The sequence below is a fragment of the Phaenicophaeus curvirostris genome, chromosome 16 (genome assembly GCF_032191515.1).
Source record: "Phaenicophaeus curvirostris isolate KB17595 chromosome 16, BPBGC_Pcur_1.0, whole genome shotgun sequence".
NCBI lineage: Eukaryota > Metazoa > Chordata > Aves > Cuculiformes > Cuculidae > Phaenicophaeus > Phaenicophaeus curvirostris.
The window spans coordinates 16,547,572-16,560,614 of record NC_091407.1 but is presented as its reverse complement, the minus strand read 5'-3'; the positions used below and the strand labels follow the sequence as shown (position 1 = coordinate 16,560,614).

At 49.0% G+C, this 13,043-nt stretch overlaps 1 protein-coding gene across 3 annotated transcripts in view; it reads left to right on the top strand.

The window, feature by feature from the left end:
* The first annotated feature begins 1,071 nt into the window (after positions 1-1,071).
* Positions 1,072-13,043, top strand: part of CRAMP1 (cramped chromatin regulator homolog 1) — a 49,725-nt gene continuing 37,753 nt past the window's right edge. The window contains exons 1-2 of one of the 3 annotated variants that reach the window (XM_069870078.1): positions 1,072-1,118; positions 3,430-3,779. In XM_069870078.1, the coding sequence (XP_069726179.1) occupies positions 3,431-3,779 (349 nt within the window). In that variant the 5' untranslated portion in view covers positions 1,072-1,118; position 3,430. Of the gene's footprint in view, positions 1,119-2,942; positions 3,069-3,429; positions 3,780-13,043 lie in introns of those variants that run through there. The other 2 variants (XM_069870079.1, XM_069870077.1) reach the window with 2 other exon arrangements.

Here is a 13,043-nt window from a genome sequence, read left to right as displayed (position 1 = left end):
CCAGCAGTGGCCCAGGTGGCCAAGAAGGCCAATGGCATCTTGGCTTGGATCAGAAACGATGTGGCCAACAGGTCCAGGGAGGTTCTTCTCCCTCTGGACTCGGCACTGGTGAGACCACTCCTCGAATCCTGTGTTCAGTTCTGGGCCCCTCACCACAAGGAGGATGTTGAGGCTCTGGAGTGAGTCCAGAGAAGAGCAACAAAGCTGGTGAAGGGGCTGGAGAACAGGCCTTATGAGGAGCAGCTGAGAGAGCTGGGGGTGTTTATCCTTGAGGAGGCTGAGGGGAGACCTCACTGCTGTCTCCAACTACCTGAAAGGAGGTTGTGGAGAGGAGGGAGCTGGGCTCTTCTCCCAAGTGACAGGGGACAGGACAAGAGTGAATGGACTCAAGCTCCGCCAGGGGAAGTTCAGGCTGGACATTAGGAAAAAATATTTCACAGCAAGGGTCATTGGGCACTGGCAGAGGCTGCCCAGGGAGGGGGTTGAGTCACCTTCCCTGGAGGGGTTTAAGGGACGGGTGGACGAGGTGCTGAGGGACATGGTTTAGTGATTGATGGGAATGGTTGGACTCGATGATCCGGTGGGTCTTTTCCAACCTGACACTCCCCAGCTCAGAAGCTGCAAACTCCGCACCAGCCCGCACTGTCTCCGCTCCGCACCCCACCAACGGGTTTTGGGCCCCGCCCACGAGCCGCGCTCCCGGCCCTCTCGTTGGCTGCCATCTGGCCAGTCAGCGGCGGGCTCTCAGACCCACTCGCTCTCTGTCTCTTCTCCCTCCTCCGCCCAGTGACGCCGGCTTCCGCCTCTCTCTCTGCGCACGCGCATTCGTCACGCGCCCCGGGCCGCGCTTTGTTCGCCCGTCGCCGCGGCCCTTAAGCCCCGCCCCCCACCTCGCTCCCGCTCCGCCGGCAGCCAATGGGGGCGCCGCGCTCGGGGCCTGCGGGGCGGGGCGTGGGCGCGCGCTCGGGCTGCCCCGCGGGCCCCGCCCCCCGGGCCGGCGCAGGGCGAGGAGGAAGCGGAACCGCGGCGGCCGGTGGCGCGCGCTGCCCCGCTCCGGCCGCCCACCCGCTGCCCGGCAGGGGCCGCCGGGGCCGCCCGCGCGCGCGTGGATGCGGCAGGTGAGGGGCGGGACGGGGGCGCCGCGGCGGGCGGCGAGCGAGGGGGGTGGGGGGGGCTCCGGCTTCGCGCGGGGGCTGCGGGGGCTCCGGGATCTGGTGACCGCGGGGGCTCGGGATTGGCCCGGGATTCGGCCGTGGCTCCGCATTCATTCGGGGTTCGGCCATGGCTCCGGATTCCTGGTGGCCGCGGTGGCCCTAGATTCGTGCCGGGTTCGGCTGTGGCTCCGGATTCGCCCTGGATTCGGCCGTGGCTGCGGGTCACCCGGGGCCCGCCGGGGGTGACACGGTGTCCCCGGCGGCTCCGGTCCCGCCGGTGTCCGCCCCGTGTCCACAGGCGCGGGAGGAACGGGGCCAGGCGGGTTTTGTGCCCCGGTCTGTGCAGAACCAGCCTGGTGCCTTTGACTGCGGGCTGTGTGGGCGAGGGCCGGGGCGCTGTTTAATTAGGACCATAAAACTACATTAATATCAAGGAGGTTTAGATGAAACTGTTGAGCAGGGGCTCTCAGAGGTGGCAAATTCCTGTCCCCACAGTAGGTTGAGAGCACTCTGGTTTTGGTCAGGCAACTTTGGTCTGTAACCAGGGTCCTGTCAGGCAAAGGGTTGACTGGACCCTGATATGAGTTTGGATCTACAGCTCCAGTCAGTTTATTGAGCGGTTGCAAAGAACGAGACATCGGCCAGTGTAATTCTGAACTGGTGGATGCAGTGGTTTAGGTGGGAATTGTCAGAGGGAAAGGTATCGCTTTACCGGCAGGAATACGACCCATACGCTGTCATCTCACACCCTTGTGCGCTGGGTAATGCTGCTGTGCTTTGTTTATTCCAACGTGCTGGTATCAGCCTCATCCATATCCCGTCACAAGTCCCTACTTGTGACATTCAGAATTTCCTCCTCTCTTTGGTTTTATCTTTTCCCATAACTCAAGCTGGACGGCGGCTCCTGCCATGGTGATAAGGCAGCGGCCTTGCGACTGCTGCTCCTTTCCATGTGGCTGTCTGGTTGCATCCTCGCAGTTGGGTTTTTAGGCCTCTACGAAAATCCCGGGTTTAGATTTAGCAGATGGTAACGATTTTACTGCCCTAAGCCTCTGTGTGTGTTCCTGGGACTTCGTTCCCACTGCGAACCCCAGTTTGCTCTGAGCAGAGTTAGGGATTCGGATGCAAGGGGTGACCCGATGCCAGGGTTGGAGCGGCAGTGGCTCAGCGGAGCCTCCATGTCCCAGCACGGTTCTCCCTCTCGCACACGATGCTTGGTGGCATGGCCTGCGATGTCCCAGCCCTGTCCCATCTCACGGGGCGCGGGGCAGAGCTGCCCAGCCCACTGCCCTTTAAGCCAATTTCAGAGTGGGTCCCGTTCCTGAACTGCTGCTGTCCCAGGCCCGTTCCCGTCCCAGTCCTCTCCCAGGCCCATTCTCGTCCCGTCCCCGTTCCATTCCCATTGCAGTCCTGTTCCCAGTTCCACTCCCATCCCGTTCCCATCCCAGTCCCGTTCCCATCCCAGTCCCGTTCCCATCCCAGTCCCGTTCCCGTCCCAGTCCCGTTCCCGTCCCAGTCCTCTCCCAGTCCTGCTCCCTTCCCGTCCCAGTCCCGTTCCCACTGCAGTTCCATTCTCAGTCCCAGTCCCATTCCCATCCCAGTCCCGTTCCTGTCCCAGTTCTACTCCCATCCCGTTCCCATTCCCGTCCCGTTCCGGCCCTCTCCCGTTTCCATTCCCGTTCCCCCCCCCCGGTGCTGTCCGGGCCGGTGCGCCGCTGTCCCGAGGGTGTCTCGGTGGGCGCGGGCGGCGGGCGCTCTCACGCACTCACACACACACGGAGGAGGAGGAGGAGGAGGAGGAGAAGCCGCCGCGCCTTAGGACCGTGACCGCCCCCCCCCGCCGCAGCCCGGGCCGCCGGGCTCCATGGTGAGGAGGAAGAGGAGCCCCGCCGGGCCCCCGGAGCCGCGGAAGGGGTACGGTGGGGCGGCTGCCGCTGCAGACGCCGCTCTCCGCTCTCTCTTCGCCCTCTCCCGTCGCACCGGGGCTGCGCCCGCCCGGAGCGGAGAGACCCCGGGGGGGGGCGGCGGTGCTGGGGGGGGACACGGAGGGGGTGCAGCCTGATTTAGGGGGGGGGGGGTCGGTAGAGTTGCCTCCCCCTCGCCGCTCGCGGCACAGGTTGTTGTGTCGGGACGGGCAGCGAAAAGGGGATTTAGTCACAAACAACGGCGGCCATGTTGAGAGGAATTTGTGCGGCTAAACTTCTCCCCTGGCAGCCCCGGGGGTGCTGGGCTGAGCCCCCCCAGCCCCTCGGTCCCCCCTCTTTGCTCCCCACAGGATGACAGTGAAACTGGGAGAGAGCGGCGCCGAGGACGGGGTGAAGAAGCTGGGCAAGAGAGCGGGAGGAGATGAGGAGTCCCTGGAAGAAGAAGGGGCAGGAGGAGGAGGAGAGGCAGGTCCAGGCAGCAGCAGCACAAAGAAAGAGGAGAAGATTATCAACAGCAACGCTTCGGGCAGCCCCCCGGCGAACCCCGGCTTGTCGCAGCCCCCTGCCGCCCTCCAGCCCTCCCACAGCCAGGACCAGCATCATTTTCTCCGCTCCAGCGTCAGACCTCAGAGCAAGAGGCTGAAGAAGGACTCGCAGGCATCCTCCTCCGTTGGCAGCGGCGCTGCTGCCAAAGGCAAAGGTATCGTCTCGTTCGGGTGCCCCAAAAACGCATTCTGGGCAGCAGGGGAGCCGGCGGTGGTTGTCATCCTCTTCCCGGGGATGCTCGGGGGGTTGTCATCCTTCTCCTGGGGATGCCACCTTTTGTTTGGGTTTGGGGAAGGTGTTTTGGGGCTTGTTTCTCACAGGAGCTGAAATCGTCTTTGTGTCCCGAGGCTTTGGCTTCTCTGCTGCCCACTATCCTCTTCCATTCCTGCAAGCACGAGGTTTGGGGGGGGTGCATGGAGGGGGAAAACATCTCTGTTACTGAAGCAAAATCTTTTAATTCCAGTGTTTCATCTCTCATGAGTTTTAGGAAATTCCTGTATTTTGATTAGGATATCAGACTCTGGCTGTGTGATCAGGTGGCTGCACTATGCATTCTGTTCTTGGATAATAACAAGATACCCACCGGGTGCTGGTTAAACAGGGGAAAAAAACATCCCACAGGACATTGGTGATTTCTCCCAATTATTTCTAGGGCCATTTTACCCAAAGAACTTGTTCGCAAACGGCTATGAAACACACAGATTGGCATACTTTTGAGTTTTATGAGTCCTGCCTTTCTGTTTCAGAACAGTTTGGGCATTTCCATGTGATTTGAGTTTTTATTAAGATTGTGTTGTGTACGTCTGAGTATCTGTACACACAGGCACGCGCATCCATTTTCACTTTAGCATTGTAGATAAGAACTTGGGGTTTTTTTATAGCTGTAGCTGAAAGGCAGCAGTGGTGCTTGGCTCTGGTGGTGTGTGAGCTCAGCAGTGCCTCAGTGACACTGGGTGAGCTGCACATGAGGCTCATTTTGGATACCAGGTGCAAAAGTATTCAAGTGTTACTTTCTGGGGTTTTTTTTGAGAAAAACAACACTTGGATATTACTTCAACATTTGAAATAACAAAGTTTACTCTTGTCTACTAACAAAATAAAACTCCTCGTAGCTGCAATGTGTCTTGGAGGTGACCTGGCTCTTCGGTGCAGTGCAGTGGTGTGCGCCTGCTGGACACCAGGTAAACGGTGCAGATTAGGAGAGTTTTGGGTCGCAGTAACCAAGCAGTGCAAATAGTGGTATTTAGTTATCGTCCTACCACAGAAAAATTCTTGAACCCAGTTACTTGACAGTTAGTTTATGTAATTGACTAAAGCATCTTTTAATGCCTTAGTAAGTCCTCTTTAATCTCTTAAATGTTTTGTACTGAGGAAAAAAACCACCAGTGTGATGTTGGAGGATAGAACAGAAAGGCCTATGTAATTTTTCTCCCAGTCGCATTAAACCAAACAAACAGATGGAATACCTAGGAATGTTTAGCTACAGATAATTATTTGAAGGGTTGTAAATAGTATGAAGTGCCAGGAGGTGTTTCTTCGGAATCCATGTTGTCCATGATTGACAAATGGAATGTATGCATTTGAAATTATTCCTTTGCTTTGGGAGTGTATAAACGTGTGAACAAAATACACGTGTTTGTGCACACACGTGTATTTCTGTTTCTGTATTTGTACATAAGCATTAATTTCCAGTTTTAGAGCAGCAGGATGAGTTTTAACTAGGTGTGTGCACACAATTGAAAAGCCAGCTTTATTTGCGAAGAGTGTAGATTGAGATGAGATCGTAGGAGGAAATGTTTTGCTGTGAGGGTGGGGAGGCCCTGGCCCAGGTTGCCCAGAGCAGTGGTGGCTGCCCCATCCCTGGAGGTGTTCAAGGCCAAGTTGGATGGGGCTTGGAGCCCCTGATCCCGTGGGAGGTGTCCCTGCCCGTGGCAGGGGCTGAACTGGATGGGCTTTGAGGTTCCTTCCAACCTAAACCGTTCCCTGATTCTATGATTTATTTTGCAATTCAGATTCTAAAGTGATACTAATAAAACTATTTGCAGAACAGAAAATATTATTTCGGTAACCTTTTATAGATGGTGCTTATAACTGCTGTTCCTGACTATGTTGTCACGTTTGGACAAACTTTTTAAGTCATTGGGGGTGACAGAGCTATGGTTTGGCTTTTATTTCATGAGTTGCAAGACCAGACACTGCTGTACCCGGACAGTTTTCATGGGAATGCATTCAAGTGGATTTCTTTGGTATGGTTGAGTTTATAACTGTCAGGTCTTGGAGAACAGAGCCATGGAGTTGGATCCTTTCTAATGTGGGCTCTTTGCATTCAGAGATGCACACTGAGAGGTTTTCCTGGCTTGTCTGAATTCTCCCTAATGGAATGTCTTGTGATCAGAATTCATAGGGCTTTATGTTGTGAGTGAGGTGTCTCAGAGCTAGCTTCCGCTAGGGAACTGGTGGAAGACTGAAGATTACTGATAGAGATTGGACTTAAATCCTTCCACTTGCTGTCCCACCAACTTTCTTCTCCCCCTACGATTATAAAAATGATAAAAAACTGGAATGCACATGCTCTGGATCAGCTCTGAAAACTGGAAGCTTCTCTGGATGTTGCAGTCGAGGCAGTAGCCCCGTAGGTGGGTTTAACACTGGCCAGCAGCCGTGTTTGGACCATGATCACACTTGGGCCAGTGAAAACAGAGACTTACTTTTGTCGTGGTCTCTCAATAATGCTGTGTAACTCTTAAAATTTTAGTAAGGTGGTCGAGCTTCTAGCATCAAAGTGCAAACTCTTTCAAAGGCTTTTATTAAGGAGCCTAGCCAATAAACTGCATTTCTTTCATATTGTAGTTACTCAGCAGGCAGTGGCTTATCCTAATCATGTCTTTAAAAGGGTTTTGAAAGCAGTATTTTTTTTCTGTAGTGGATCCCTTTTTTCCCTTTCATGTTGGTGCTTTTAGGGTGCTTTGTTGTAGCAGACACGTTACGGATAAAGTGAACTTCTCTGTAAGCTGTAGGAAGACCTTGTCCGCTCAGCAGCTGATGACTTTTCAACTTTACTGTGGTTTAGGGAAAATTGCTAGAAATAATTTCCAAATTCTGCCAAGTGGAGTGTGTAAATGTATTGCTAATTTTCACATTACCCCAATGTAATCTTTAATTGTACCTCTGCTCTGGATTCTTTTGTGTAGCGAGTGATACTTGTCAGTTTAGGGCACAAATTACGTGGGCAGTAACATAGAAAAGTAAAGTTTGACAATTGTTTCCCTTCAAACAACCCAATCGGTTTGAATGGCTGAAAGGTTTATCCCATTTACTGCACAAATAGCTAAATCGATGCATTTTTTCAGAATTGTTATTATCTTATTTCCGGCTGTTGGTCATCTTTTTATTGTGTGTTCAAGTTTGCAGTCTGCACCTCAACTCATGCATGACTTTTGAAGTACGAACACTTGGAAATCGCCTCTTTAGGTAACTTGCATGGAATCAGAGGAGGAACTTGAAGGAACAGTGAGGGCTGGAGACAGTTTCTTGAGAGAGTCCCAAAGCAGGGAGGCTCTGTGAGGGAGAGGAAGCAGAGCAGTATTAAGGTTGCTGAAAAAGGGATTTCTGTGTGTTTACTTAAAGACAAATAGGCCATGTGGTCGCTGAGCATGGGTTTTAAGGTGTGTTTTGTTGTTTTTTTTCCATGTAGCGTGAGTGGTTGGTATATGCTTGTGTATGTTATGACCACATTGATAAAAGTGAATGCAGCATATACATTGCCATCGCGTGCTGTAGATTTAGTTTGAATTAGTGTTCCCATTTTCATGTTTTTAACCATTTTATGAATGCGGGAGGAAATAGTAACGAAGTTGAATGGTGATGAGCCAAAGCTTGAGGATGCCTGCCATGCCATTCTCTAGATAAAATCACAGCACGTGTAGAATAGCCCAAACAAACGCTTGGATTTGTTTTGCAGTCATGAGCAGTTCTTTCTTGGAAAAAGAAGTATTCAGCTGAAAGCGTTAATTGAATTAAAATAGTCTATCTTTCAGCATCATATTAAACTTGCTAGAAAGCAGTCCAGTTTGTGTCATCGCACCGAAGTTACGTGTCCTGTTAGGAATGTCGATTAAATTAACTGCTGTCTCCTCCTGGGGAGACACCTGACCTATGTACTTGCTTTTCTCTTGTACCTCCCCAAATTTGTGTGCTGCAGAACATGTTGGGATCTTCATTTGACATGTCATTCCTCCAGTGTTATTTCTCTAGGGCATGAGTTCAAAAAACTACTGACACAATCCCTTACTCTAATATTCTTCTTAATTCTGTCCCTCTCATTTAAGCTTGGTGCTTCTCCTTTCATTCTGCCCTGACGTGCTTTCATTCATTCTTTGTCCTCCCATTTACTCCAGTTCTCCCTCGCTTCCTTTGAAAGCTACTCGGGAACAGAACTTGTGGTATCTTATCCTGCTCCATGAGAGGAGGAGTTTTTTCACGTGCTCTGTGCAGTAGGTACTGAACTTTGGAAGGTGCCTGCAGGGCTGCACAACCACGTGGTTTAGATGGTGCTTCATACTAGGCCTTATGGGTGTTTTCTGGTGGAAGAGCAAGAGAACAGTGATTTACTGGAGTTGGGGGGAGTCACCCAAGTGATAATAAACGATGGCTTTTTTTGACAACCATGCTTGGTTAACACAGTGCAGCATTTGATGTGTTAAGTACGTACTGTCTGTAGAAAATCCAGCTTTCAGGATAGTTTGTTTCTGGACTCCTGTTGACAATAGGTGCTGTGTACATTTGACGACTAATTCAACTACATCTTGGTTGTGCAAATCTTTGAAATAGTAAGAGGTAGAAGCAGCGAGACTAGTCTGTATCCTTGGGAGACAGTTACCTGTTGTGTTTAAAACTTGGGATTTTAATTTATAATGAGAACGCTCCATGGTGTGACCACACAATGTGGCATAAGCTGTTCTATTCTTAGCCTTTGTAGAAGTCTGTGCTATTTATTCTGCAGGCATACAAGGTAGAAACTTGTTTTTCAGCTATGGTGTTAGTACTCAGACTGAAGCCTTGACCTGCAGGGAGTGCATCTGTCTCCCTCCCTCTCTTGTCTGTATTCTCTTCTCAGCTGTGATTCTTGGAGGCACAAGCAAGCTGGATCCAGCCTGCAGCTTTGTTGATTGGTCCTTCCACAGGGCAAGTAGCTAAATTCCCTAAGTGCACACTTCATTTCTTCACTGAAGTACATGATGCCATTAGAGAGAGACGACTGGGAATGGAGCTTCTTGAAGCTGGTGAAGGGGCTGGAGAACAGGCCTTACGAGGAGCGGCTGAGAGAGCTGGGGGTGTTTAGCCTGGAGAAGAGGAGGCTGAGGGGAGACCTCATTGCTCTCTCCAACTACCTGAAAGGAGTTTATGGAGTGGAGGGAGCTGGGCTCTTCTCCCAAGTGACAGGGTACAGGACGAGAGGAGATGGCCTCAAGCTCCGCCAGGGGAGGTTCAGGCTGGACATCAGGAAAAAATTTTTCACAGAAAGGGTCATTGGGCACTGGCAGAGGCTGCCCAGGGAGAGGGTTGAGTCACCTTCTCTGGAGGGGTTTAAGGGACGGGTGGACGAGGTGCTGAGGGACATGGTTTAGTGTTTGATAGGAATGGTTGGACTTGATGATCCTGTGGGTCTCTTCCAACCCGGTGATTCTGTGATTCTTTATCAAGCAGTCAGAAAGGAGGTTTGGATGTTGGTCTTTGATTGTTTTTTTATTAAAATTGAGGAGTAAATGCTCATTGAGGAGTGCTGTCCTGTGAGAGTAGCAGAATGCATCTGGAAAGTCTAGGTCACAGCAGCTTACCTGGCGCTGTTGGTCACAGACCTTTTGGTGCACCCTTCTGAAAACTGCTGAGCATTAATGCCAGTTCATGAGAGTAAAATAGCCCTTGGAGAGTGTTTCATGGTATGGCCTGCTCAAGGGCATTTTGTACCAAAATCACTTTTGAAGGTGATCCTGTGTAGTTCAGCCTTGGTATTGGCTCCTGTAGCATCCAAAAGAGGAGAGAGAATGTTCTAAAGGAAACTTTCTGGCGTGTTACTAGTTGTCATTCATGTCCTGCACTTTGGGGAGTGAGTTTAGCATCCCAATGCTCTTCATTTGGTTGGTAGCATGCAAGATCCTGTGGAAGTCCCATCTCATGGAGAAAGGTGTACCCTGATAGATGTGGCACCTACTGTAGGCTGGCAACTCCTGGGAGAGTTGGGATTTGGCATGCAAAGCCTGTAGAACACCAGTAAGGGAACAAGCCATGTGTTGAGATACATGGGAGTAGTGGGGTTTGACTCTGAATTCTAGCTTCTGTGGATGTGGGATCTGTCACAGGAGATGGGAATCAGCTGGTATGTGAGAGCTGCCAGTAGAAAACTGAAAAGCAAACACTAAGATGCTGCACAGAGCATAAAAAGGAACAACTTCTTGTGGCTGTAGCCACGATAGCACATTGATACTATCAGGGGCTCAATTATTTGATACATGCAGTGCTACGTTGTTTGTCATTTTCTTATCAGATGTTTAAACTGCAGTACTTAAATCGCTTTATATGAATTTTTACAAGTGTGTCTTTCACTTAGAATTACAAAGACAACAGCTTCTTTTACAGAAAGCATAATTTGAGGTGATGTTCTGCCATTCATGGATAAATGAAGTTCTAGTAACAGGGCATAGAGATAGGTAGAGAACAGTGGATAGAAGGAATGAATAAATTCTCTGAAACATTGGTGTGTTGATCTGTGATTCTATTGGGGGCTTTTAGTTCAGATACCAAGTACAGAAATCTGATGTCTTTGCAAAGCTGTAGTTGAAAGCTGAGTGGAAATGCTGAGAACTTATGTCCCTAAGCTTGCTGCTTTGTACCTTGTACACAGGTGCTGGTGCTCCACTGCATCCTGGAGTGGAGGGATGGAATTGTCCTAACTGTGATTTCTGGGTGCCCAGTCCAGTGGTTGGATGATGCAGGATAAGTAGAGGGAGTGAGAAAGAAGAACATCTTGTCTGTGTTGTCTGCAGTGATCTCATTTTATAAAGTATTTTACTTAGAACAAGCACCACAGCAGCTTGTGAGAGCTTCTCTTCGTCTCTCCAGCAGCTGTGGCCCAGTGGTGGAGTGGCCAGCCTCGCAGGCATCCTTGTTTTAATGGATTGCTTAAGTTTCAAATAACCATAGAATCACGGAATGGTTTGGGTTGGAAGGGACCTCAAAGCTCATCCAGTTCCACCCCCTGCCTTGGGCAGGGACACCTCCCACTGGATCAGGGGCTCCCAGCCCCATCCAACCTGGTCTTGAACCCCTCCAGGGATGGGGCAGCCACCACTCTGGGCAACCTGGGCCAGGGCCTTCCCACCCTCACAGCAAAACATTTCTCCCTAAGATCTCATCTCAATCTCCCCCTTTTCAGCTTAAATCTATTGTTCCCAATCTATTGTTGGGAATTAATGATCATCATCCTCATCCATTGTTAATGAGGGAATGAGAGCATGTTAGCTGTTTTGTATGTTGAAAGAATCTCATACAGTAATATTGAAAGAATGAATTTATGGGGTAAAATTTAGTCATGTATGACTGTTTTTACTTTTTCTTTTGCCTTTTATCCTGAGTGGGTTTTTAATACCACATTTTTGAATATACTGCATTCCTTTGCCTTCAAGAGATCCAGTAATCTTGACTGCATTGTGACAACCCAGCAATAAATATTACCATGCACAGCAGTAAGGAAGTTTATGCAAAAGGATGATACAGCGAACACTTTTACTTCTGGTGGAGTTAAATGGCATAGTAAGATTGCAGAGGTGACAAAATATTAGCATTTTTAGGTCTTCATAGGTGATACTCTAAACAATTACCTGGATAGTAATTTATTTGTGTTTTAAACAAGACCCTGTGATGCACTCTGTAGGGCTGCAGAGCATCTTATAGAATGATAAGTGTGTATAAAGGAAGCGAAGAGCAACTCTTGAGCTGTGGATGCTTTGTTTAAGCCAGACCAGTGCAGTCCTTGGCCTAGCCTCGATAGAACGGTTCTGTTCAGTGCTTCTTTTTTATAAAACTAAAAGGAAATCAGATGAACTTTGCAGTCTTACTAGAATTCAAAGTCCGTAGTGATACTTTTGCTTCTTATGCTTTTGAATAATGAAAACCTCATGTTTACCCAGTGTACTCTATAACCTGGAGAAAATCTGTGATAAGATCTGAACTTTGAGCAGCTGCTTTAGGTTTTTGCTTATTTGAGTATGAGTACAGTGAGGTAAAAAAAACCCAAATCCCACAAAAACCTCCAACAAAACCCGGCCACCCAAGAAATAAACAAACCAACTCCAGTCCCCCGTATTCGTGGTTCCTGTAAATGGTTTATCAGAAAGTTCGAGGTCTGTGATTGGAATTGGAACTCTGGGATAGAATCCTGGATAAAGGATCCTGTCTCTGATAAAGGATGGCTCTTTCCTGGGAGTTAGGAGCAACAGGAGATTGTGGATTGAGGGCTATGGTGTTCACATTGCTCTTTCTTGACCAAAGAATTTAGACACTAAGATTTGTATTTCTTTCCCATGCAAATTGTGATATTCCCTTCTTGCATTTGCAGAATAAAGAAGCAATTCTTTGTCTTAATTGTTGGTTTCCTTCTCAGCCATCTGTTTAAGTGCTCAGCTTTTCTGATAGTTTCCCTTATTTTAAAGGGGTTCCCTTCACAGTACCAGGATAAAATGACTTAGATTTCAGTTGTTTTATCGGTAGGTGATGAAGGCTTAGGAAATAGAGAAGCTGTTTATTTGAGAAACTGGTTTTACGTTTCTTCAAGATGTCCAGTTCTTTTTCATGTTTTGCTGTTCATGCTTCCCTGCGGTGACAGTAGTTTTCTTTGCAAGGATCAAATAGTCATTCCTAGAAATTAAAGAAACATTGACCTTAAAATGGTGGTAATATCATGTTTTATATCAAGTAAATATTTACTATATGCTGAAAAAAATGTACTCTTATGCATCTTACTATCTTCCAGGTTTGGTTTCAAGTGTTGTCTTTGTTCCTTGAACAAACAGCTTTTTTAGGTTTTGGAACAATGTGATTTTGTCATCCAAAGGAATTACTATTGTAGAATCGTTTGGTTGGAGAAGACCAAGATCAACGAGTCCAACCGTCCCTCTCCACTCCTTAACCAGATCCCTGAGTGTCTCATCTACCGATCTGTTAAACCCGTCTAGGGATGGAGACTAAGATTGCAACTGAGTAGTTAGAGATCTGATTTATGTACAAGTCTTCTAAATCTCTAAAGCACAGAAAGCCTAGAACAGTTGGTTCTTGGGGTTATCAAATATCCCAGTTCTTGAATGGGATCAATCAATCTATGTGCATATATAACAACATTGACTTTGTCCCTGCCCCAGGGCCT